Source organism: Theropithecus gelada, chromosome 5 (assembly GCF_003255815.1).
Source record: "Theropithecus gelada isolate Dixy chromosome 5, Tgel_1.0, whole genome shotgun sequence".
NCBI classification, from domain to species: Eukaryota; Metazoa; Chordata; class Mammalia; order Primates; family Cercopithecidae; genus Theropithecus; species Theropithecus gelada.
This window is the reverse complement of record NC_037672.1, coordinates 55,034,388-55,061,753: the sequence shown is the minus strand read 5'-3', so window position 1 is coordinate 55,061,753 and position 27,366 is coordinate 55,034,388. Positions and strand designations below refer to the sequence as shown.

The 27,366-nt window shown below is 37.9% G+C and overlaps 1 protein-coding gene across 5 annotated transcripts in view; it reads left to right on the top strand.

Annotated features, from left to right (window-relative positions):
- The window catches only part of PTPN13 (protein tyrosine phosphatase, non-receptor type 13), a 223,063-nt gene extending 196,188 nt beyond the window's left edge, over positions 1-26,875 (top strand). For all 5 annotated transcript variants that reach the window (XM_025385716.1, XM_025385719.1, XM_025385718.1 and 2 more), the window contains 8 exons: positions 5,088-5,143; positions 7,303-7,406; positions 15,685-15,833; positions 17,243-17,333; positions 19,496-19,833; positions 21,727-21,942; positions 23,002-23,064; positions 26,156-26,875. In XM_025385716.1, the coding sequence (XP_025241501.1) occupies positions 5,088-5,143; positions 7,303-7,406; positions 15,685-15,833; positions 17,243-17,333; positions 19,496-19,833; positions 21,727-21,942; positions 23,002-23,064; positions 26,156-26,251 (1,113 nt within the window). In that variant the 3' untranslated portion in view covers positions 26,252-26,875. The remainder of the gene's footprint in view (positions 1-5,087; positions 5,144-7,302; positions 7,407-15,684; positions 15,834-17,242; positions 17,334-19,495; positions 19,834-21,726; positions 21,943-23,001; positions 23,065-26,155) is intronic.
- The last annotated feature ends 491 nt before the right edge of the window (positions 26,876-27,366 follow it).

Genomic DNA, 27,366 nt, shown 5'->3' with positions numbered 1-27,366 from the left:
AGTACCACATCACACTTATTCTAAAATTGAACACATAATTGGAAGTAAAACACTACTCAGCAAATGTAAAAGAACAGAAATTGTAACAAACTGTCTCTCAGACCACAGTGCAATCATATTAGAATTTAGGATTAATAAACTCACTCAGAACCAAACAACTACATGGAAACTGAACAACCTGCTCCTGAATGACTACTGGGTACATAACGAAATGAAGGCAGAAATAAAGATGTTCTTTGAAACCAATGAGAACAAAGACACAATGTACCTGAATCTCTGGGGCACATATAAAGCAGTGTGTAGAGGGAAATTTATAGCACTAAATGCCCACAAGAGAAAGCAGAAAAGATCTAAAATTGACACCCTAACATCACAATTAAAAGAACTAGAGAAGCAAGAGGAAACACATTCAAAAGCTAGCAGAAGGCAAGAAATAACTAAGATCAGAGCAGAACTGAAGGAGACAGAGACACAAAAAATCCTTCGAAAAATCAATGAATCCAGGAGCTACTTTTTTGAAAAGATCAACAAAATACACCGCTAGCAAGACTAATAAGGAGAAAAGAGAGAAGAATCAAATAGATGCAATAAAAAATGATAAAGGGGATATCACCACTGATCCCACGGAAATACAAACTGTCATCAGAGAATGCCATAAACACCTTTATGCAAATAAACTACAAAATCTAGAAGAAATGGATAAATTCCTGGACACATACACCCTCCCAAGACTAAACCAAGAAGAAATTGAATCTCTGAATAGACCAATAACAGGCTCTGAAATTGAGGCAAAAATTAATAGCCTACCAACCAAAAAGAGTCCAAGACCGGATGGATTCACAGCTGAATTCTACCAGAGGTACAAAAGGGAGCTGGTACCATTCCTTCTGAAACTAATCCAATCAATAAAAAAAGAGAGAATCCTCCCTAACTCATTTTATGAGGCTAGCATCATCCTGATACCAAAGCCTGGCAGAGACACAGCAAAGAGAATTTTAGGCCAATATCCCTGGTGAACATTGATGCAAAAATCCTCAATAAAATACTGGCAAACTGAATCCAGCAGCACATCAAAAAGCTTATCCATCACAATCAACTCAGCTTCATCCCTAGGATACAAGGCTGGTTCAACATCTACAAATCAGTAAACATTAAACAGAACCATCGACAAAAACCACATGATTATCTCAATAGGTGCAGAAAAGGCCTTTGACAAAATTCAACAGCCCTTCATGCTAAAAACTCTCAATAAACTAGGTATTGATGGAATGTATCTCAAAATAATAACAGCTATTTATGACATATTCACAGCCAATATACTGAATGGGCAAAAACTGGAAGCATTCCCTTTGAAAACCAGCACAAGACAAGGATGCCCTCTCTCACCACTCCTATTCAATACAGTATTGGAAGTTCTGGCTAGGAAAATCAGGTGAGAGAGAGAAATAAAGGGTGTTCAATTACAAAAAGAGGAAGTCAGATTGTCTCTGTTTGCAGATGACATGATTGTATATTTAGAAAACCCCATTGTCTCAGCCCAAAATCTCCTTAAACTGATAAGCAACTTCAGCAAACTCTCAGGATACAAAATCAATGTGCAAAAATCACAAGCATTCCTGTACACCAATAGTAGACAGAGAGCCAAATCATGCATGAACTCCCATTCACAATTACTACAAAGAGAATAAAATACCTAGGAATCCAACTTACAACGGATGTGAAGGACCTCTTCAAGCAGAACTACAAACCACTGCTCAATGAAATAAAAGAGGACACAAACAAATGGAAGAACATTCCATGCTTATGGATAGGAAGAATCAATATTGTGAAAATGGCTATACTGCCCAAGGTAATATATTGATCCAATGCTATCCCCATCAAGCTACCACTGACTTTCTTCACAGAATTGGAAAAAACTAAAGTTCATATGGAACCCAAAAAGAGCCCACATAGCGAAGACAATCCTAAGCAAAAAGAACAAAACTGGAGGCATCACACTACCTGACTTCAAACTACACTACAAGGCTACAGTAACCAAAACAGCGTGGTACTGGTACCAAAACAGATATATAGACCAATGGAACAGAACTGAGGCCTTAGAAATAGTACCACACATCTACAACCATCTGATCTTTGACAAACCTGACAAAAACAATCAATGGGGAAAGGATTCCCTATCTAATAAATGGAGCTGGGAAAACTGGATAGCCATATGTAGAAAGCTGAAACTGGATTTCTTCCTTACACCATATACAAAAATTAACTCAAGATGGATTACAGACTTAAATGTAAGACCTAACACCATAAAAACCCTAGAAGAAAACCTAGGCAATACCATTCAGGACATAGGCATGGGCAAAGACTTCATGACTAAAACAAAAGCCATGGCAACAAAAGCCAAAACAGACAAATGGGATCTAATTAAACTAAAGAGCTTCTGCACAGCAAAAGAAACGATCATTAGAGTGAACAGGTTTTGCAATCTACCCATCTGACAAAGGACTAGTATCCAGAATCTACAAACAACTTAAATAAATTTACAAGGAAAAAACAATCCCATCAAAAAGTGGGCAAAGGATATGAACAGACACTTCTCAAAAGAAGACATTTATGCAGCCAACAGACATGTGAAAAAATTCTGATTGTCACTAGTCATCAGAGAAATGCAAATCAAAACCACAATGAGATACCATCTCATGCCAGTTAGAATGGCGATCATTCATGTCACCTGCAAATACAGATAGTTTTACTTCTTCCTTTCCAGTCCAGATGCCTGTTATTTCTTTTTCTTGATTGCTATGACTAGGACCTGCCATACAGTCTTAAATAGAAGTGATGAGAGAAACATCCTTGTCTTGTTCCTGATTTCAGGAGAAAAATGCCTTTAGTTACATTAAATATGTTGGGTGTGGGTTTTTTTAAGATAGCCTTTATCAGATCGAGTAAGTGCCCTTCTTTCTTTAATTTGAGACAGAGTCTGGCTCTCTATCACCCAGGTTGGAGTACAGTGATATGATCTCATCTCACTGCACCTCTGCCCTATGAATTCAAATTATTTTCCTGCCTCAGCCTCCTGAATAGCTGGGATTACAGGTGCGCACCACCACACCTGGCTAATTTTTTAAATTTTTTAGTAGAGAAAGTATTTCACCATGTTGGCCAGGCTGGTCTCAAACTCCTGACCTCAGGTGATCTGCCCACCCTGGCCTCCCAAAGTGCTGGGATAACAGGCATGAGCCACCACACTCAGCCTGAAGTTCCCTTCTGTTCCTAGTTTATTGAATGTTTTCTTATCATGAAAGGTATTAAATTTTGTCAAATGCTTTTCCTGCATTAATTGAGATTACCATGGTTTTTCATCCTTTATCCCATTGATATGATGTATTATATTAATTTATTTTCATATATTAAACCAACTTTGCATTCCTGGAATAAATCCCACTTGGTTATAGTGTCTTATTCTTTTTGTATGTTGCTTGATTTGTGTTGCTAGTACTTTGTTGAGGAGTTTTCCATATATATTCCATCTTTATTTCAATAAAGAAATAGTCTGTAAAAAAAAATAAAATGGTTATCATTAAAAAGTCAGGGAACAGCAGAAGCTGGAGAGGATGTGGAGAAATAGGAACGCTTTTACACTGTTGGTGGGAGTGTAAAGTAGTTCAACGTTTATGGAAGACAGTGTGGTGATTCCTCAAGGATCTAGAACTAGAAATACCCTTTGACCCAGCGATCCCATTACTGGGTATATACCCAAAGAATTATAAATCATGCTACCATAAAGACACATGCACACGTATGTTTTTTGCATCACTGTTCACAGTAGCAAAGACTTGGAACCAACCCAAATGTCCATCAATGATAGACTGAATAAAGATAATGTGGCACATATACACCATGGAATACTATGCAGCCTTAAAACAGGATGAGTTCATGTCCTTTGCAGGGACATGGATGAAGCTAGGAACCATCATTCTAAGCAAACTATCACACAAGGACAGAAAACCAACCACCACATGTTCTCACTCATAGGTGGGAGCTGAACAATGAGAACACGTGGACACAGGGTGGGGAACGTCACACACCAGGGCCTGTCACGGGTGTGGGGATTAGGGGAGGGATAGCATTAGGAGAAATACCTAGTGTAAATGATGAGTTGATGGGTACACCACACCAACAAGGCACATGTATACCTATGTAACAAACCTGCATGGTATGCACATGTACCCCAGAACTCGAAGTATAACAAAAAAAGGATACAATTTGGCGTCTCTTTCTAATTGCAGCAAACTGCTCCTGCTGCAGTATTTGGATCTTTGAAACATACCATACTCAGTTAAAGTATGAGTTGATTAATCTTTAATGATAAAGGGGCAATATATTATAATTTAACATATTTGAAACTACTAAGATTTTCTCAAAGCTTTCTTCAGATTTTAAAATTGAAGTAGTAGAAAAGCATATGCAAATGTGCATATCTAAATAATCATTAATTCACACTTTCATCTTTTTTCCTCTTTACCTCTTTCCTATTGATATTTTTAAGATAAGAAATGAAGGCCAAGCTGGCTGCAATGGCTGACACCTGTAATCCCAACACTTTGGGAGGCTGAGGCAGGAGAGTGACTCAAGGCTAGGAGTTTAAGACCAGCCTGGGCAACATAGTGAGATCCCATCTCTACAGAAAAAAAAAATTTTTAAATTAACCAGGCATGGTGGCATACACCTGTAGTCCCTAGTACTCAGGAGGCTGAGGGGGGAGGATTGCTTGAGCCCAAGAGTTTGAGGTTACAATGAGTCATGATTGTACTACTGGACTCCAGCCCAGGCAACAGACTCCATCTCTTTAAAAAAATGAAAAGCCAAGATGAGTGTGAAGATAACTAAGTGGGAACAGCAAAGACTGTTGGGCCACTGATGTCTCAGCCACTATTTGGAGTGTATTAATTGAATGTCATATGTGTCTTTGTAATATAAAGATGAGCAATAACAGTAAATATAGGAAATAACTAACAGGAAAAAAATAGTATGAGATTGATTTTTTTGTTACAATGGGCTGATTTGATTCTTATTTATTTTTATTGTAGCCCACCAAAATGAATGGCTGTGAAGAATATTGTGAAGAAAAAGTAAAAAGTGAAAGGTAAGAAAATAATTTGCAAAGTATCCATAATGCTTCTATCTGTCTGTCTGTCTATAAATGCTCTGAGTAAAATAAGCATTGTTGAGTAAATTATGAAACTATGGTTGAATATTAAGAATGCTTTAAATTTTTCAGGCCAGGTGCAGTGGCTCATGCCTGTAATCCCAGTGCTTTGGGAGGCTGAGGCTGGCGGATCACCTGAGGTCAGGAGTTCAAGACTAGCCTGGCCAACATGGTGAAACCCCGTTCTCTACTAAAAAGACAAAAACCCAGGCATAGTGTCTCATGCTTGTAATCCCAGAACTTTGGGAGGCTGAGATGGGCGGATCACTTGAGGCCAGGAGTTGGAGACCAGTCTGGCCAACATGGTGAAACCCCGTCTCTACTAAAAATATAAAAATTAGCTGGGTGTGGTGACGTGTGTCTGTAATCCCAGCTACTCAGGAGGCTAAGGCAGGAGAATTACTGGAACCCGGGAGGTGGATGTTACAGTGAGCCGAGATCACGCCACTGCACTCCAGCCTGGGCAACAGAGCGAGACACTGTCTAAAAAAAAAAAAAAAAAGTTTTAAAATTTTTGTTACTAGGAGATTCTAGTGACATGTGAAAATGTGTTTATTATACCATTGCTTCAAAAAAGCGATATTCTCTTAACCATGGGAAAAAATGAATGAAAGAGTGAACTAATGGAAATGTGCCAACAATCATGATAGTGACTGTCTTCTCATGTTGGGTTATGGGTCATTTATTTTTCAGTTTCTTTATTTTTCTATACTTTAAAAATTTACAAATTTTTAAAGAGAATATGAAACAAAAAAAAGTAAGAAAGTTTTTTAAAACCCACAAAAATATGTTTTAAACAATTTCTAATTATAAAATAAGGTCTTTTTTAACCAAAATATATGTGAGGGAAAGGCTTCATATATATGAGGGGACTTCAGAAAGTTCATGAAAAAATAGAGTTAAAAGATAAAAATGTAAAATATAAACTTTATTAACATAAGCTCCATCAAGTTTAGCACACTTTTGTAGGTGACGATACTAGCCATTTAATTCATCCCTAAAAAACAGAAGATCCTGCCAATTTAACCATATCAATGCAGTCTTTTTTACATTATTAACTGAAGAAAAATGCATGCCCTTTACAGATTTTTTGAGATTGAGGAACAAAAAGTCAGAAGGAGCCAAATAAGGGCTCTAAGATGGATTCCTTGTAATTTTCCACTGAAGCTCACAAAATTGCCTTGTTTGATGAGAGGAATGAGCAGGAACATTGTCACACAAGAGGAGAACTCTCTACTGAAGCTTTCCCAGACATTTCATGGATATAGAGCTTTTTAACCCAGCAAAATAAGTGTTGTCACCCACAGTGAGTTAGAACAGGGGGAAACATCTGTCATAAAAGCAGCATAATTGCTGCCCTGTTGACATCTTGGGAGCATTAGTCCATGTCCTGGTGTATACTAATGTCATCGGATAAAAGTACTCTGCTTTGTTCCCCCTAAATATCAGAAAGTTCAAAATGTATTCAGGCTTTTATGTATCCTTTTTCACCTCACCTTAGCACTAAACACCATTCTCCTACCTAGTTTCTCTCTCCTAGCCATCCACCTTACCAAAGCCATCCACCTTACCATCTGTTTTGCACTCCCAAAATATTGAGAACTTGTACTGGGTTTCATTACATTAAGTGAGTGCCCAGGTACAGGAGTGTCCTTCTGGCCTCCTGTTGTAGCAAAAGGCTATACCCGTCAACAGAGACTTCTTTAAATAAATTAAGATACATTGATATTTTGCAGTAGTGGGCAGCTGCTGAAAAGAAGGAGAAAGCTATACGCTGATACAATTGTAATCACTCATCCATGTTGAAGGATAGAAATAAAACCACCACCTTCTACATCCTCAAATGGACTCCTTCAGTCTGAAGTTCAAAGACTTGGGATCTGTCCAAGGATAAATTTTAAAACTGTATTAAACCATTCTACGTCTCAGTTGTTTACATCTACCAATAAATTTTAAGAATTGTGGATTTGGTTTTCTTAATCAGACATTCTATTTTAAAATACTGTAATAATTGTAGAGAAAATCATTCAGGGCTGTAATGTTTAATTTGAGTACAAAAATGAAGAAAAGGTTACAAATGTGTTTTGTTTTCATAGCTTAATTCAGAAGTCACAAGAAAAGAAGACTGATGATGATGCAATAACATGGGGAAGTGATGAGTTGCCAACAGAGAGAACAAACTATGAAGATTCTGATAAAGGCAAGAATTGTAATGAGTTTTTTCCTCAAAAATAATGAATTGGGAAAATAAGTTGTTTTTAAGTGATGATTTTCAGACTATATGGATATGCTATTTTACCATATGTATACATTTTTTGCTTTTTTTTTTTTTTGAAACGGAAACTGGGAGTGCAGTGGCACGATCTTGGCTCACTGCAACCTCCACCTCCCCTGTTCAAGCAATTCTCCTGCCTCAGCCTCCCGAGTAGCTGGGATTACAGGCGGGCATTCAAAGGGAATGCTTGCAGTTTTTACCCATTCTGATACTGGCTGTGGGTTTGTCATAAATAGCTCTTATTCTTTTGAGATACGTTCCATCAATACCGAATTTATTGAGAGTTTTTAGCACGAAGGGCTGTTGAATTTTGTCAAAGGCCTTTTCTGCATCTATTGAGATAATCATGTGGTTTTTGTCTTTGGTTCTGTTTATATGCTGGATTACGTTTATTGCCAGGCTTTGGTATCAGGATGATGCTAGCCTCATAAAATGAGTTAGGGAGGATTCCCTCTTTTTCTATTGATTGGAATAGTTTCAGAAGGAATGGTACCAACTCCTCGTTGTACCTCTGGTAGAATTCGGCTGTGAATCATCTGGTCCTGGACTTTTTTTGGTTGGTAGGCTATTAATTATTGCCTCAATTTCAGAGCCTGCTATTGGTCTATTCAGGGATTCAACTTCTTCCTGGTTTAGTCTTGGGAGAGTGTAAGTGTCCAGAAAATTATCCATTTCTTCTAGGTTTTCTAGTTTATTTGCGTAGAGGTGTTTATAGTATTCTCTGATGGTAGTTTGTATTTCTGTAGGATCGGTGGTGATATCCCCTTTATCATTTTTTATTGCAACTCTTTGATTCTTCTTTCTTTTCTTCTTTATTAGTCTTGCTAGCGGTCTATCAATTTTGTTGATCTTTCAAAAAACCAGCTCCTGGATTCATTGATTTTTTGGAGGGTTTTTTGTGTCTCTATCTCCTTCAGTTCTCCTCTGATCTTACTTATTTCTTGCCTTCTGCTAGCTTTTGAATGTGTTTGCTCTTGCTTCTGTAGTTCTTTTATTTGTGATGTTAGAGTGTCAATTTTAGATCTTTCCTGCTTTCTCTTGTGGGCATTTAGTGTTATAAATTTCCCTCTACATACTGCTTTAAATGTGTCCCAGTGATTCTGGTATATTGTATCTTTGTTCTCATTGGTTTCAAAAAACATCTTTATTTCTGCCTTCATTTCATTATGTACCCAATAGTCATTCAGGAGCAGGTTGTTCGGTTTCCATGTAGTTGAGCAGTTTTGATTGAGTTTCTTAGTCCTGAGTTCTAGTTTGATTGCACTGTGGTCTGAGAGACAGTTTGTTATAATTTCTGTTCTTTTACATTTGCTGAGGAGTGCTTTACTTCCAACTATGTGGTCAATTTTGGAATAAGTGCGATGTGGTGCTGAGAAGAATGTATATTCTATTGATTTGGGGTGGAGAGTTCTGTAGATGTTTATTAGGTCCACTTGGTGCAGAATTGAGTTCAATTGCTGGATATCCTTATTAACTTTCTGTCTCGTTGATCTGTCTAATGTTGACAGTGGGGTGTTGAAGTCTCCCATTATTATTGTATGGGAGTCTAAGTCTCTTTGTAAGTCTCTGAGGACTTGCTGTATGTATCTGGGTGCTCCTGTATTGGGTGCATATATATTTAGGATAGTTAGCTCTTCCTGTTGAATTGATCCCTTTACCATTATGTAATGGCCTTCTTTGTCTCTTTTGATCTTTGATGGTTTAAAGTCTGTTTTATCAGAGTCTAGGATTGCAACCCCTCCTTTTTTTTCATTTTCCATTTGCTTGGTAGATCTTCCTCCATCCCTTTATTTTGAGCCTATGTGTATCTCTGCATGTGAGATGGGTCTCCTGAATACAGCATACTGATGGGTCTTGACTCTTTATCCAATTTGCTAGTCTGTGTCTTTTAATTGGACCATTTAGTCCATTTACATTTAAGGTTAATATTGTTATGTGTGAACTTGATCCTGTCATTATGATATTAGCTGGTTATTTTGCTCGCTAGTTGATGCAGTTTCTTCCTAGCATTGATGGACTTTACATTTTGACATGTTTTTGCAATGGCTGTTACCTGTTGTTCCTTTCCATGTTTAGTGCTTCCTTTAGGATCTCTTGTAGGGCAGGCCTGGTGGTGACAAAATCTCTAAGCATTTGCTTATCTGTAAAGAATTTTATTTCTCCTTAACTTATGAAGCTTAGTTTGGCTGGATATGAAATTCTGGATTGAAAATTATTTTCTTTAAGAATGTTGAATATTGGCCCGCACTCTCTTCTGGCTTGTAGGCTTTCTGCTGAGAAATCTGCTGTTAGTCTGATGGGCTTTCCTTTATGTGTAACCTGACCTTTCTCTCTGGCTGCCCTTAACATTTTTTCCTTCATTTCAACTTTGATCAATCTGACAATTATGTGTCTTGGAGTTGCTCTTCTCGAGGAGTATCGTTGTGGCATTCTCTGTATTTACTGAATTTGAATGTTGGCCTGCCTTACTAGGTTGGGGAAGTTCTCCTGGATGATATCCTGCAGAGTGTTTTCCAACTTGGTTCCATTTTCTCCCTCACTTTCAGGCACACCAATCAGATGTAGATTTGATCTTTTCACATAATCCCATACTTCTTGGAGGCTTCGTTCGTTTCTTTTTACTCTTTTTTCTCCATGCTTCTCTTCTCGTCTCATTTCATTCATTTGATCTTCAATCGCTGATACTCTTTCTTCCAGTTGATCGAGTCGGTTACTGAAGCTTGTGCATTTGTCACGTAGTTTTCATGTTATGGTTTTGTCTATATCAGTTCTTTTAAGGTCTTCTCTGCATTGATTATTCTAGTTATCCATTCATCCATTCTTTATTCAAGGTTTTTAGTTTCTTTGCACTGGTTACGTAGCTCCTCCTTTAGCTCTAAGAAGTTTGATCGACTGAAACCTTCTTCTCTCAACTCATCAAAGTCATTCTCCGTCCAGCTTTGTTCCGTTGCTGGCGATGAGCTGTGTTCTTTTGGAGGGGGAGATGCGCTCTGATTTTTTTAATTTCCAGCTTTTCTGCACTGCTTTTTCCCCATCTTTGTGGTTTTATCTGCCTTTGGTCTTTGATGATGGTGATGTACTGATGGGGTTTTGATGTGGGTGTCCTTTCTGTTTGTTAGTTTTCCTTCTAACAGTCAGGACCCTCAGCTGTAGGTCTGTTGGAATTTGCTTGAGGTCCACTCCAGACCCTATTTGCCTGGGTATCAGCAGCAGAGGCTACAGAAGATAGAATGTTGCTGAACAGCGAGTGTTGCTGTCTGATTCTTGCTCTGGAAGCTTCGTCTCAGGGGTGTACCCCGCTGTGTGAGGTGTGAGGTGTAGGTCTGCACCTAGTCGGGGATGTCTCCCAGTTAGGCTACTCAGGGGTCAGGGACCCACTTGTGCAGGCAGTCTGTCTGTTCTCATATCTCAACTTCCGTGCTGGGAGATCCACTGCTCTCTTCAAAGCTATCAGACAGGGGCATTAACCTCTGCCGAGGTTTCTGCTTCTTTTTGTTTAGCTATGCCCTGTCCCCAGAGGAGGAGTCTACAGAGGCAGGCAGGCCTCCTTGAGCTGCAGTGGGCTCCACCCAGTTCAAGCTTCTGGGCAGCTTTGTTTACCTACTTAAGCCTCAGCAATGGTGGGCGCCCCTCCCCCAGCCTCGCTGCCTCCTTGCAGTTAGATCTCCAACTGCTGTGCTAGCAATGAGGGAGGCTCCGTGGGTGTGGGACCCTCCGGGCCAGGTGTGGGATATAATCTCCTGATGTGCCGTTTGCCAAGACCCTTGGTAAAGCACAGTATTAGGGTAGGAGTTACCTGATTTTCCAGGTGTTGTATGTCTCAGTTTCCCTTGGCTAGGAAAAGGGATTCCCTTCCCCCTTGTGCTTCCCAGGTGAGGTGATGCCTCACCCTGCTTCAGCTCTCACTGGTCGGGCTGCACCAGCTGACCAGCACCGATTGTCCAGCACTCCCCAGTGAGATGAACCCGGTACCTCAGTTGAAAATGCAGAAATCACCCATCTTCCGTGTCACTCACGCTGGGAGCTGGAGGCTGGAGCTGTTCCTATTAGGCCATCTTCGGCATGCCCCCTCAGTTTGACCATGTATACATACTTTAAGTGGAAATATGAAGTCATAATTTTGCCATTCTGGAAGGAGAAGTCAAGGGGCCCTTTTTTTTTTTTTTTTGAGACAGAGTCTTGCTCATCGCCCAGGCCGGTGAATACAGTGGCACAATCTTGGCTCACTGCAACCTCCATCTCCTGAATTCAAGCAATTCTCCTGCCTCAGCCTCCCGAGTAGCTGGGATTACAGGTGCATGCCACCACGCCTGGCTATTTTTTTCTCTTTTTAGTAGAGATGGGGTTTCATCATGTTGGCCAGGCTGGTCTCTAACTCCTGACCTCAGGTGATCCACCCACCTGGGCCTCCCAAAGTGCTGGGATTACAGGCATGAGCCACTGCACCTGGCCAATAATTATTATTATCCTAGAATCCCAACCTTATCTTTTATGATCGGGAATCAATTGGTCTGTTTCACTATTACTGCCTTTGCATGTTATTACTGAGCCAATAGAGAAATGAAATTCTATCCAGTGTTTCATTCCTCTTATTTCATGTCAGGAAGTGTTACTATAATGAAAGAACATGGTTTTGTCATTCAAAGCAAAGTCTTAGTTTTTTTTAAAGAAATTAACAGCTTAGGCTGGGTGTGCTGGCCCACGCCTATAACCCCAGCACTTTGGAAGGCCGAAGCAGGCTAATCACCTGAGGTCAGGAGTTGGACCAGCCTGACCAACAGGCGAAACCCCGTCTCTTCTAAAAATACAAAAATTAGCTGGTCATGGTGGCAGGCACCTGTGATCCCAGCTACTCAGGAAGCTGAAACAGGAGAATCGCTTGAACCCAGGAGGCAGAGGTTGCAATGAGCCGAGATTGTGTCACTGCACTCCAGCCTGGGTGATAGAGCAAGAGGTTGTCTCAAAAAAAAAAAAGAAAGAAAGAAAAGAAAAGAAAAAAGAAAGAATGAATGATATTAACAGTTTAATTAACACTTTCTTGACTTGGCTAGACTGTTGGTATGTGTACAACATGCATGTCCAGCACTGTAGCCCTTGCTCATCCACCCAGCCTTTAAGTTCCTGTTGCATTGACATGCAGTTCTGTAAGGGTTGTTATTTGATATGAGTAAATTTTGTATTCCCAGCCAACCTCTGCCCCAGCTAAATGTTAACCTTTTTGAGGTGTCTTTAGTTTTGTATCCCTCACAGTGCCAGCATCATTGTTGCCTGTATCTTAGCTGCATCATCAAAATGCTTTAGTCAGCTGATTGACATAATTAAAGCTACACTTGTGCAGTCTATAGCAAGAAGTTTCCCCTTGCTTTTTCTAGGATAACAGTTGCCTTCAATTATAAATAATTTCCATACAGCAGGTACTAAATCAGACCCATAGCTCTTCTATGATAGTTGACTCAACTCCCAAAGAACTCAAGGGAATTCTTTATTTGCATGGAGAAAGCTATCAAACACCAGGGATCTGATAGCTTTCTCCATGCAAATAAAGAATTCCCTTGAGTTCTTTGTGCCAAGGATGGATGGTGAAGAGAGAAAACAGTGTTCCTAGAGTAATCTCCCATAGTAAGGAATTTCTGAAGTGTCTCTCTTACTTTCCCCATGTTCTTAGAAGCTAATTTAAATGAAAAGTAGTAATAGAACTAAATTTGGTAATTTTTTGTAATGAGTTCCTGGGGTTTTTTGGGTGGGGAGGGAGCGGGTAACAGTTTAAGCTGCATATGTTATGCAGATTAGAGTTTCAATTACAGCTAAGCATACTTGTAAAACTTTAGGACAGCATTTCTCAAATTTGAGAACATAAGAAGCACTGAGAATGTTTATGGAACAGTTTGAATAACATTTAATGCCATTATTTTAGATTATCATTCTCTACTGGTGCCAGGGTGAGCAACACATTGCAACTCAAGGCACTGAAATAATTCAGTGTTTAGTTATGAGTTGGTTATTCAGGTGATCTAGAATGTGCTTTTTATATTATCTTGAAATTAAAACAAAATTTTTAAATGCTTATGTAGAAATACTTGCCTCCATGGGTCAGCAGAGCCCAATTTAAGAAAAACTAGGCTAAGAAATATCTAAAATACGTTTGATTTTCTGCAATCAAGCTGTTCATAAAAAGAATGTATATACATATATTTTACTTATGGTCACATTTTAGAGTAAAAGTACTGAAGCAAAGGATATTGTCATTATAATTCTCAATTATCTGCTAAAATGATGGTTCCATTGACTCTGTTGTAACAATTTAAAGGTATTTATTTAACTAAAAGTTTGTTTTTTAAAATAAAACATATTAGTCTGTTAGTCTTAACACATACCAATTTTGTATTTGTTTGATGTGCTTTGATTTTTTTCATCTTTTCCCATCATTTATAAAGCCTTTCTCTATATATGAGATCAAGATTTTAGTGTGTGTGTCTGTGTGATGTGTGTAAGGAGTCAGGGGAGCATAAAATAGAGAATATTGTGAAGTTTGGGATTCTTCAGAAAAATTCATCTTCTCTTATTGTAACAGAGTTCTGTTGTTGAAAGAATCCCATTTACTGTTATCTAGAATACTTCTTTTAAAAAATTGCCTACCTATTATGTTGTTTCTGAAATTCTGAGAACTAAGTACAATTACCTTTTTATGGCTGGTTTTGCAGGGAAAAGAAACAAGCTGTCCCCAGGCTGCCCATGATAAATCCCTTATCAAAAATGTTTTTAAAGTGCCATTTGAGTCAAGAGAAGCAAAAAGAAACAACATAAACTCCTTTAGAAACTGTAGATGAATGAGAGCCAAGAGCCTTAAACACTTCTGAACGTCAGTGAGGTATCTCCTTAAAAGCTGGGTGTGAGAGTGTGCTAGGGCAGACTTCCCTGTGTTAATTGTAGTTATCAGCCTACCTATTAATTCTATTACCTTATTTATTCTCTCATATTTAAAGACTTTCCCTTTTGTATGATGAGGTAAGAATAGGCTGAAATTAGTTCATTTGTTAATTAAATCTGTTCTGGGGGAAATATTATTAGTTGTTGCGTATTTAAAGACTTTCCTGGCCAGGCACAATGGCCCATGCCTGGAATCCCAGCACTTTGGGAGGCCAAGGCGGGCGGATCGCTTGAGCCCAGGAGTTCAGGACCAGCTTGGGTAACATGGCAAAACCCTATCTCTACAAAAAAATACAAAAGGTGACCCAGGCGTGGTGGTGCTTACCTGTAGTCCCAGCCACCAGGAAGGCTGAGGTGGGAGGACCACCTGAGCCAGGTGGTTGAAGCTGCATTGAGCTGTGATTGTGCCATTGCACTCCAGCCTGGGCTACAGAATCAGACCGTGTGTGTGTGTGTATAAAATAAATAAAATAAAGACCTTCCTAGCCAGGTAGAGTGGCTATATATATATACACACACACACACACACACACACACACACACATTTTTATATATACACATATATACATATATATTTATTATGTGTATATACATACACACATATATAAATATATAAAATAAATAAAATAAAGTAACATAAAGACCTTCCTAGCCAGATGCAGTGGCTCGCGTCTCTTGTCCCAGCACTTGGGGAAGCCAAGACAGGAGGATCACTTGAGGCCAGGAGTTCAAGACCAGCTTGGACAACATAGGGAGACCCCATCTCTTCAAAAACATTTAAAGATTAGCCAGGCACAGAGTGGTACATGACTGTGGTCCCAGCTACTTGGGAGACTGAGGCAGGAGGATCCCTTGAGCCTGGGAGATCAAGGCTGCAGTGAGCTGTGATTACAGAACTGTACTCCATCCTAGGCGACATTTGACTTTAGAATTGACTTTAGAACCTAGGACTATCTGACCCCAACAACACCCCACATGGAATATTCTATAACCCTCACAGACAATACTGTCAATAAATTGTGCTCTAACTCATCACTTTGTGGCAGAGTTGGGTTTTTTAAATTGTATTTTTTTCTAAAATATAAACACTTTTAAACAGAAGTTAAAATTTAAGACACAAAGTTCTGTCTCATAAAGAGATAGAACAAGATTCTATCTCTAAATAAATAAATAGACTTTCCCTTTTGTAAGATGAGGTGAACATAGGCTGAAATTAGTTCACTTAGTTAAATCTGTTCTGGAGGAACTGTTTTTAAATTGCTGTCCTTCCTATTAGATCATTCCTTTCTGACAAACGAGGAGCTCGCTGTACTCCCTGTCGTCAAAGTGCTTCCCTCTGGTAAATACACGGGTGCCAACTTAAAATCAGTCATTCAAGTCCTGCGGGGTTTGCTAGATCAAGGAATTCCTTCTAAGGAGCTGGAGGTAAGTGGCTTCTGCCAATGATTCTCTCCCAAGGTGTATGCACTTAGTTTGTAAGGAAAATGTATCTTTACTAGCCCAAGATTAGAAGAAATTTTGAAAATTTTCCAACTCTAAAAGCACCACCTTATCACATCTAGCAGAAAATTAATTTTTCTGATTAGGATTCCAATAATAGTGATTTAAAATGTTAACTACTTGGAACTTGATACATTTCCCTGAAGATTATCCTTCCTGCCTCATAGTTAAGGTAAAAATGTTAAAAAAAAAAAAAAGGCCAAGTATAAATTTCAGCCATCCACTTTATAATTAGTGTATTGTAGACGTGTTTCATCATTAACAGTAGGTTCTAACTGAATACAGCTCCAAGAATGTGTGTCCTAGTTCAAAGCAGCAATGGCTCAGAGCCCTAGCTCCTGTGGTCTCATGGCACCGTCCATATTTAGCACTAGAAAAGAGAGTGGTTTTGAGGTTGACCTTGCCCCTCTTCCTCAAACCATCTGCTTATTTGCCTACCTCCTAAGCTTTGTAGCCACTAAAAGGAGTTAACTTTAATAAGAGCTTCCGCTATGTGCTTGTTGCTTTGTACATATTCCTCAAAATATTAATTCCATTATAGATTGTGAAACCGAGGCTCAGTAGTTAAGGTATTTTCCTCTCCTCATTGCCATGCTATGGAATAATTTCTTCTTTAAGTTCTTAGATTTAAATGTCACCATCGGAAAACTTCCATCACAACCCTTCTAAAGCAGTGTTTATAAGGATTTATCTACCACAGCAGCTTTTTGGTTTCTTCAAGACATATACTACAATATTTGTTTACTTCTTTATTGTGTCTTTCTCCCAATAAGCTGTAAAGGCCAGGAGAGCCAAAATCTTATCTTCTTGCTCACCCACTGTATTCCCATCACTTATTACAGTACCTTGCATATAGTGGGCATGCAATTATATTTTTTGAATGAGTGAATGAATGAAAAGTGAGCAAGAATTGACTTTAGAACCTAGGACTATCTGACCACAACAATACCCCACATGGAATATTCTATAACCCTCACAGACAATACTGTCAATAAATTGTGCTCTAACTCATCACTTTGTGGCAGCGTTGGGTTTTTTAAATTGTATTTTTTTCTAAAATATAAACACTTTTAAACAGAAGTTAAAAATTAAGACACAAAGTTCTGTCTCATAAAGTTGAGTGCAACATGTTCAATTGAAGATACTTGTAACAATATATTTCAATGCTGACTTAACAAATCACTGTTGACTTTAGGCTTATTTAGGACATCTGTATTTAACACTAGAATCAGCCCTCATCAACCAATTTTGCACCCTACACATTTAAAGTATTTGCAGTTATTACTGAATTTACTGCTTATCTCAACAAATTTATTTCCATTTTTTGCTTACAGAATCTTCAAGAATTAAAACCTTTGGATCAGTGTCTAATTGGGCAAACTAAGGAAAACAGAAGGAAGAACAGATATAAAAATATACTTCCCTGTAAGTTCCAGTTTGGCTTCAGATTTAATATGTGATTATTATAATTTGAATGGATTAAAATTTTTTGTGTTTAACTTACCTATCTCTCACATAACCATGTGCATATACATACATTCACAGATTTATATCAGTAGAAAATACATTGAAATATTCCATGTGAATTCCCTTTTAAGTTACGTACATATTCTGAAAATCAGTTAGAGGAACCTGAAATATTTGTTAGAATACCTGAATTTTTACTAGTATACAGTATTAGAAATTAGTCAGTGATGCCAAATCATTAATTTTAAAATCTTTTTAAAAATAGGAACTGGCTTCTAGATGAGGATTTTCTTGGTTGGATTCATTTATCACAACCACCATCAATTTATTCCCCTTATTTTTAGTTTAGAGAAATATCTCTAGTAATGAATAGCTGTGTACATGCATATGACTACAGTGGTACTACCAGCCTACATTAGAATTTCAGATACCAGAAGGGAATAAAAACAATCATTTTGGCCCAGTGCAGTGGCTCACACCTGTAATCCCAGCACTTTGGGAGGCCGAGCGAGGCAGATCACTTGAGATCAGGAATTCAAGACCAGCCTGGCCAACATGGTGAAACCCCATCTCTACTGTAAAATACAGGAATTAGCCAGAGTGGTGGTTCATGCTTATAATCCCAGCTGCTTGGGAGGCTGAGACAGGAGAATTGCTTGAACCCGGGAGGTGGAGGTTGCAGCAAGCCGAGATCATGCCACTGCACTCCAGCCTGGGCAACAGAGTGAGACTCTATCTCAAAAAGAAAAAGAAAAAAGAAAAACAGTAATTTTTGCCCATGTAAAAATCACATGTAAAAAAATCACACTGTGATTTTTTAAAATTATGTATGAATATATGTGCCAAAATACCTCTAGAAAATTCTTATAATTACCAGCCACATGTATATATGTTAGCACTTTGAATTATAACATATGATACACTGACCCTGTCTTTACCAAGAAACCATAAATCTAAAGATAAATAATAAACAAAATCAATAGTGACAAGTCACGTGATAAGTAATAATGCAATTGTATTTTTCTAACCTAGATAGAAAATACATATGCATTTTGGAAAGCTTCCTGTAAAAAGTGAATCTTAGACAACATTTAAAAAATGGATCAGATCTTTGTTTGGCATAAAGTATATGGGAGTTATTTTAGACAGCAAAATGGCCAGCTGAATATCTCAAAATCAGAATAGGACAAGCCATAAATCCAAAACTAATGAGTGGATTTGTTCCCACAAAACAAATGACCAGAATGGACTAAGAGATAGAAGTCAAGTGAAAAGGGCAATTGGTAGGGGATTTTGAAACCTATCATTAAAAGGTTTTACTTTGGTAATCACAGGAGTTACCAGTTAAATTTATGGATATTTGAAATAGAAATAGAAATAACTTCTAAGGTATATAATACATGTAAATGTATTCTCTTAGATAAATCTTAGACAATACAACCTCAGTGAATGATAGCTTATACATACTTTTCACTGGGGCAGCCTGGTTTAAAAAATTACATTTTGACTATATGAAATTATAATTAAACAAAGATAAAGGCCTTTATGCCTGGAGAATAAAATGATCTGTTATTTTATTTATTGTGTTAATTTATTGTTTTGGCTGCTAAGAATATAATTTTATTAGGTGAGTGAGAGTTAGTTATGCCAATAACGTTTGCAATATATACTTTAATAGTGTTATTGTAATACCAAATTTTGTTCTATGAAAAATTTTTTGGCGTTGCCTTTCAGTGCTATTATTATTATTGTCATCATCATTAAAATAATGATGGAGAAGTACCAGTTCTTTTTCTTTGTTTCTCTAGTTACTTATTAGGCAATTCTAAATGCATTTATTAACTTACTAATTTTAATTTCAACTAAATCTATGTAAATAATACCAAATTTCATATGTCAGAAACTCACTAAACTGACACCTTAGATTCTTGTAACATGAGCAAAAAGAATAAATATAATTTGGCTGTGCTACAATTTTAAAATATACTTCTATTAAAATACGTTGGTGATTTTCATGTATGACTATGAGGATTTCTCATGACCTTTGACTCATGCAATTTGTAAGACTCGTTTAAAATGCATAATGTGGATGGCTCTGTTTTGTTGTGGAAAATTCACAGATGATGCTACAAGAGTGCCTCTTGGAGATGAAGGTGGCTATATCAATGCCAGCTTCATTAAGATACCAGTTGGGAAGGAAGAGTTCGTTTACATTGCCTGCCAAGGACCACTGCCTTCAACTGTTGGAGACTTCTGGCAGATGATTTGGGAGCAAAAATCCACAGTGATAGCCATGATGACTCAAGAAGTAGAAGGAGAAAAAATCAAATGCCAGCGCTATTGGCCCAACATCTTAGGCAAAACAACAATGGTCAGCAACAGACTTCGACTGGCTCTTGTGAGAATGCAGCAGCTGAAGGGCTTTGTGGTGAGGGCAATGACCCTTGAAGATATTCAGGTAAGTGAATTAAATCTTTCCATATTGCAAGGTGTATCTCCTAGTTGTAATCCAAGCCTGGACTCTTTCCATGATTGCACCAATGTTATTTCTAGATAAAAGACAGTGACTTCCTAGTTCCCATGCAATGGAACTAATGCTAGCTATTTTTTCTTTATGTAGTATAAGTTTAAATGTGACCATCTTCATGAATTCTGCCAGTTTCCTCCAGTGTGTGCAGTACTAAAATGAAAATGAAAACACAGGACTTTTAATGTGATGATCATCCTTGGTGATAGCACAAAATGGCTCAGAAGTTGCATGTTGGAAACTTGTGTTTTTATGGTTAGACCTCTAAGCAGACTCATTAAAACTATTTTTAAAATCTATAAGTAGAAAATATTCCCTCATAAAGGCAACTTAACATATTTAGGAATACATGGATAATTTTAGCATAAGCAACTGTTATTCAGATCATTCATACTGCAGTTACCTAACCACTGTATCAATATAGCTTGAATTAGATAAGTGGCAATACCTGAAGTAAAGCTGCTACTGTTTCCTCACGCTGTGTTCTCCCTCACCCTACTACACCCCTGTGCACAGTATCCCAGCTAGGTGTGAGTAATGTTTCCCATAGAGATTTAACTATCTTAAGGAAACAGTGATTTTACTTTTATAGAAACAAAGCATATCAATTCAGTTCTATTGGTGTCATGTAAATGTAGCCTGAGAATTTCTTTCATAATTTTTGATTCATGATTTTTTATTGATTTACACTAGCTTACCTATTACTTAGGCTAGCACAGTTGTTCAGTACTCTTCAAGTGATTTATCCACTTAATCCACACATTTTTATAGAACTCAACCCCTTTATAGAGATTTGGCAGTCAGCAACACAGACAAAAAAATTTCTAACCACATGGAGCTTACATTTTGAAGAGGAAATACCAGTCCTGATAGTGCTGTGGGAAAAAAATAAAACAGAGAAGGACAATTGGTTGGGGGAGAATGAGAAGTATGTCATAATTTTCAACAAGCAGCCAGGGAAGGCATGAGAAAATGGCATTTGAAGAAAAATGTGAATGAGTTGAGTGAGCCATGGAGGGAATATCTGAGGAGAAAACCATTCCAGTCAGAAAGAGCTAGTACAAAAGTCCTGAGACCAAACTGTGCACACTGTATTTAAAGCCACAGAGAATCATTTGACTTGACGAAAGTGGCCATGGGGAAAAAGAGGAGGAGGTGAGGTCTAAGAGGAAACAGGGCCAGATTAGGTAGGGTTGAAGTGACTCTGACTTTTATCTGAGGTGCATTTGGAATGGGATCACCAAAAAAGGTTGTTATCCATATCAAAATGTAATTTGTTTTTAGGGTTTCCATAAAGTAGTTTTTATCAATATTTCAAATGTGGCTCTAGCAACCTTGATAGAGGCCTTCCATGTTTTTCTTAATGGAGCCATTTAGTTTATTCCACTTTTCCTTTGATCTGGTCCCATAGACAAGCCAAAATTTGACAGCACAATAGAATATTAAGAATTAATTGTGGCCGGGCACAGTGGCTCATGCCTCCCAAATCTCAACACTTTGGGAGGCCAAGATGGGTGGCTCAGTTAAGGTCAGGAATTCAAGAGTAGCCTGACACAACATGGTAAAACCCCATCTCTACTAAAAATACAAAAATTAGCTGGGTGTGGCAACGTGGGCCTGTAATCCCAGCTACTCTGGAGGCTGAGGCAGGAGAATTGCTTGAACCTGGGAGGCAGAGGTTGCAGTGAGCTGAGATTGCACCACTGTTCTCCAGCCTGGGAGACAGAGTGAGACCCTATCTCAAGAAAGAAAGAAAGAAAAGAATTAATTGTATGTGAACAATGTAACATGTCATGATCCACTTATTCTATTGTACAATTTCAGACCAGAGAGGTGCGCCATATTTCTCATCTGAATTTCACTGCCTGGCCAGACCATGATACACCTTCTCAACCAGATGATCTGCTTACTTTTATCTCCTACATGAGACACATCCACAGATCAGGCCCAATCATCACGCACTGCAGTGCTGGCATTGGACGTTCAGGGACCCTGATTTGCATAGATGTGGTTCTGGGATTAATCAGTCAGGATCTTGATGTGAGTACAAGATACAGGCTGAGTAAGCATTTGTCCAGAAATAATGATGGAGTCTAATTTTTGATAATGTGTTGTGATCTTGGGATTTTTTAACTTATGAACTTATATGACTGCCTTCATTTTCTTATTATATTATTATAGAAAACTGTATTTTTGTAAACATTGGTATTCAAAACTACATAGGCCATGATCAACAAAAAATAATACTTCAGTTTTATACTTGTTTACTGGTTTTTTTTTAACTGTGTGCTCAGAGGCCTTTTATGCAGTATTTCATTTTACCCTTTATAGTCTTTAGGCTGGTGTAAGATAGTATTGTTATCACATGTTAAAGATAGAAATAATTGAAGCACAAAGGAAAGTATTTTTTGAAATGAAAAAGCTTGTATTTTTGTATTTATGGGTAAAAATATATACATTTTATTATAAAATTAATGCTAAATAGTTTCTCTCTAAACAATTACTCTACATAAAAAAATTATTACTCTAAGAGTATAATCTTACTTTTGAACTCAAATTAATATAAACCTTATTTAAAATACTAGAATATCTTACCGTAATGTGTAATTAAAATCATAGTCTCTTAAAGAATTTTAGTTAAAAGCACTTTACATGGTAGCTATAGTAATTTGTAGGACGAAACCAAATAGTCTTTTTCTCCCTGATTTCCAACTGTTCAATCTCAGCTGAAGTCAAAAGATCTTTTTCAGATTGGAAATATGTTTATTGGAAGAGCAATGTGTAGGAAAAATAATTTACCTTTTTTAAATTGTGATATTAGAAATTAGTCACATTTCAGGGGGAAGAGAATTTCTTTTCTTTGGGAGATTTTCAAATAGATTAACCTTTCCTAATTCTTAGAAAGATCAAAAACAAGAATACCAAGTGATGACAAAGTCCACTCGCCAAGTCATTTTGTCCAGGAGAGTTTCCCAAGACTACCAGAAGGGGAAGAAGAGTGGGATACAGAATTTTACATAAGCCTCCCCTCTGTGATCCTTTTGAGATTCAAATCCAGTTACCCGTTGAATCTAACACACATGTGGTTTCCTCTGACAGTTTGACATCTCTGATTTGGTACGCTGCATGAGACTACAAAGACACGGAATGGTTCAGACGGAGGTGAGTCATGGCTGGGCCTCCTAATGAGAATTTTTATAAAGATTCTAATTTTTTTTTAAGTTCCTATTAAACCATTTTTCTTTTTTGAGAGTTCCCATGTTAGAGCATAAAACCAAACATTTACTGCAGTGAGGGGCTTTTTTTTAAACATGAGGACTAATTCAGAAAAAAAAAATACTTCCAAGCTTTTTAAAATGTTGCCTTTTAATTTAAAAATGCAATCTCTGCACTGAAGAGATTACAGAGAATGGGATAGCATGCTGCAGACAGTTTGAGAATGGTACAAAATACTATGTAATTAAAGGCATTCCTTCCCTATTTCCAACCTGAAAAAGAGATAGAAGGTAACATTCTTGCTACAGAAATTCCCTGAGAGGTAATGGAGTCATCAGCATTGACTGGAACACAGCAAGGCAGGCTGGAGTTGCTTAGCTTCAAGAAGACATTCTGTAAGGAGTGTGTGAATACATGGGTCCATTTGTCCTCTGTTGATGATTTTCATTTCTCTTGCCTGAGAGGAAACCATCACCCACTGACACAACTGTGTCCTTCACAGAGAGTGCCTTATTTAGAGTGTCTGTCTTCACTGAAGAGTTCCACAATCCTTTGTGTTTATAATGGGAGAGTGGGGGATGTAGAAGCTATTTTCAAATATCCATAAATTAACATTTCTCTACCTCCTGAAAAATAGGGAAATTTGCTATCTTTAAAAATTAGCATTTGCCTACTTCCCTTTCATAAACCTTTTAAATTCAAGTTGTCTTCTAAATATTAAGCTGATTTCTAATCACACTTTTTAGGTAAGGAAAACATTTTGATTGGTATACACAGCCGTTTACACCTAGGAAGGTCATTAATTCATTTGTTCATTCAACAGGTATTTATTGAGTGCTTACTGTATATTAGGAACTCTTCTAGGTGCTGGAGCACATCAGTGAATAAAACAAAGATCCTTGCTAGAATAACAAAGATATTCTTGCAAGATACTGATAAGGACGGAAGATGATAAACATATTAAACATGTAAATTATATAGGATCTCTGAAAGTGATAAGTGCTTTAGAGAAAAGAAAAGTGAAATAGATAAAGGGAATCAGTCATGGCAGGTTGAGGGTACGATTTTAAACAGGGTAGCACCATTGACAAAGTAACACTTAAGCAAAGATTTGAAGGTAAAGGAGAGAGTCCTGTAGATCTCTGGGGACAAGAGCCTTTCAGGCAGAGGGACAACCTGTGTGGAAGTCCAAGGGTCTTGTGTGTTCAGGTATGGTCACAGCCAATGTGGCGGGCAGGGCATGAGGAAAGGAAGAGGGAAGGACGAGGTGAGGTTAGAGGGAAGGTGACAGGAGCCAGGACTTTGGCTTTTCTCTGAGTGAAATGGGAGCCTGGAGTGGCAGGGATCTGACTCACATTTTAAAGGACTACTGACCTGCTATGTTAAAATGACACCGAGTCTGGGGAGGAAGGTGCAGGATTATAAGCAAGGAGATCAATTAGGTGACAAGCAGGGGTGGCTACAGCTGGAGTGGTAAGTGTGGACAGAGTGAAAGAAAGAGAACATGATGTGAAGTGGATTTGCTAATGGGTTGTATGTGGTGTCAGAGAAAGAGTCAAGGATGAATGTGTGGAAAAGTGAAAATACAGATAAGCAAAAAAGAAACGTAAAAGGCCACTTGTATTCTTACTCTCAGAGAGCTGTTAATATTTTTAGGAGATGTTCTTATATTCTTTGTCCTAAACACATGTGCACACTCCTTCATGCTCGCACATGCATACATGCAGCTATTTTAAATGAGATTCAACTGTGGTTGTTGTTTTATTACTTTTCATTTAATATATTGTGAATTTTTTATTTTCAGACTCAGTTCCTTCCCAAATAACAAAAAAAGTCAGATCTCTGCACCATCAACTTAATAGAAAATAATTTCACCAAAGTAGTTCATTTTCAAAGAAACTTTGATTTTCATGCTTTTGTTCCAAAATATTTAAAGACTGTATGTGTGTGTGTGTGTGTGTGTATATATATATACATACATACATACTTTTTTTTTTTTTTTCCTGAGATGAAGTCTCGCTCTGTCGCCCAGGTTGGAGTGCAGTCTGTGATCTCAGCTCACTGCAACCTCCGCCTCCCGGGTTCAAGCAATTCTCCTGCCTCACCTTCCTGAGTAGTTGGGATTACAGGTGCCTGCCACCACACTTTAGTAGAGACAGGATTTCACCACATTGACCAGGCTGGTCTTGAACTCCTGGCCTCAGGTGATCCACCTGCCTCGGCCTCCCAAAGTGGTGAGATTACAGGCATGAACCACCATGCCTGGCAAGACAATTATTTTGAATCGCTTCTTAGCTATTAATTTTTTGACGTTTTAAAACATCAAAATGAGCTCAACAAATCCAGAAGAAATTATGTAGGAAGGTTATTTTACCACTAAGTATGATCAAAGCACAAAAAATACTGTAGTAGCCCACCAATCAAAGACAACTTCAGTTAGCACTCTGGGATAGTTCCACCCCTATCCGTCAGGCTTCTTCTCTCTTTGTTTTGCCAATCTGGTTTCTATATTTTTATAATTTTTATAATACCACACAATTCTATACCCTGCTTTTTTTTTTTTTTTTTTTTTTTTTTTTTTGAGACTGAGTCTCACTCTGTTGACAGGATGGAGTGCAGTGGCACGATCTCGGCTCACTGCAACCTCCGCCTCCTGGGTCAAGCAATTCTCCTGCCCAGACTCCCAAGTAGCTAGGACTACAGGTGTGTGCCACCACACACAGCTAATTTTTGTATTTTTAGTAGAGACAGAGTTTCACTAGGATGGTCTCAATCTCTTGACCTTGTGATCTGCCCACCTCAGCCTCCCCAAGTGCTGGGATTACAGGTGTGAGCCACCACGCCTGGCCTATACCCCGTTTCTTACATTCAACATTCTAACAAAATTTTTCCGTATTTTTCAAAACTCATCAAATATCACTTCCAATAGTGGTATAGCTATATATATATATATATATATAAAATATTTACATTATACATCTAAAGTTCTACTGTGTTCTCTTTTTCTTTTTTTCTTTTTTTTTTTTTTTGGCCATAGGATCAATATATTTTCTGCTATCAAGTCATCCTTTATGTCCTGACACGTCTTCAAGCAGAAGAAGAGCAAAAACAGCAGCCTCAGCTTCTAAAGTGACATGAAAAGAACCTCTGGATGCATTTCCATTTCTCTCCTTAACCTCCAGCAGACTCCTGCTCTCTATCCAAAAGAAAGATCACAGAGCAGCAAGCTCATACAACATGCAGGTTCTCCTCTATCTTAGAGGGGTATTCTTCTTGACAATAAATAATATTGAAATGCTGTATTTTTTACAGCTACTTTAACCTATGATGATTATTTACAAAATTTTAACACTAACCAAACAATGCAGATCTTAGGGATGATTAAAGGCAGCATTTGATGATAGCAGACATTGTTACAAGGACATGCTGAGTCTATTTTTAATGCACCAATCTTGTTTATAGCAAAAATGTTTTCCAGTATTTTAATAAAGTAGTTATTTTATAGGGGATACTTGAAACCAGTATTTAAGCTTTAAATGACAATAATATTGGCATAGAAAAAAAGTAGCAAATGTTTACTGTATCAATTTCTAATGTTTACTATATAGAATTTCCTGTAATATATTTATATACTTTTTCATGAAAATGGAGTTATCAGTTATCTGTTACTGTATCATCTGTTTGTAATGCATTATCTCACTTTGTAAATAAAAACACACCTTAAAACATGAACAAGCCAAAACTGTGTGCAGACAAATTAGACATTTTCAGTGTGTTATTTTTCAACAACACCTAGGCCCCCGGGAAGACAAGGACCTCTAGACACCACTTCCCATCTCCCTAGTTGGCCCCAGTCATGACAACCGTGGAGAGTAGAGGTGTTGTCAGAGATCCTGATAGATCTTCACTAAGTACTGATGTGGGCGTCATGTACTGGCTTAACAGTAGCTCAGAAATTCAGAGTCTTTCTTCCTTCTACCTCTTTGTGAATGGTGCCCAGTTACTGAGTCCAATTTATATATAAATCAGAATATTTTCAAGTCCTAGCCACAGTACTCAACTGACCAAGGGCTAATCGAAGAAAACATATCATACTACCTGGGGGTTTATATTTGGTTCTGCCAAACAGGAAGGAAAAGAGATTGACTTCAAAGCTGCTTTAACTTAGTGGTTCTCTGTTCTCGGTACTAAATTCATTTCACTAAATTCTAATTCTAACAGTATTTCTCCATTCAGCCATGACACTGT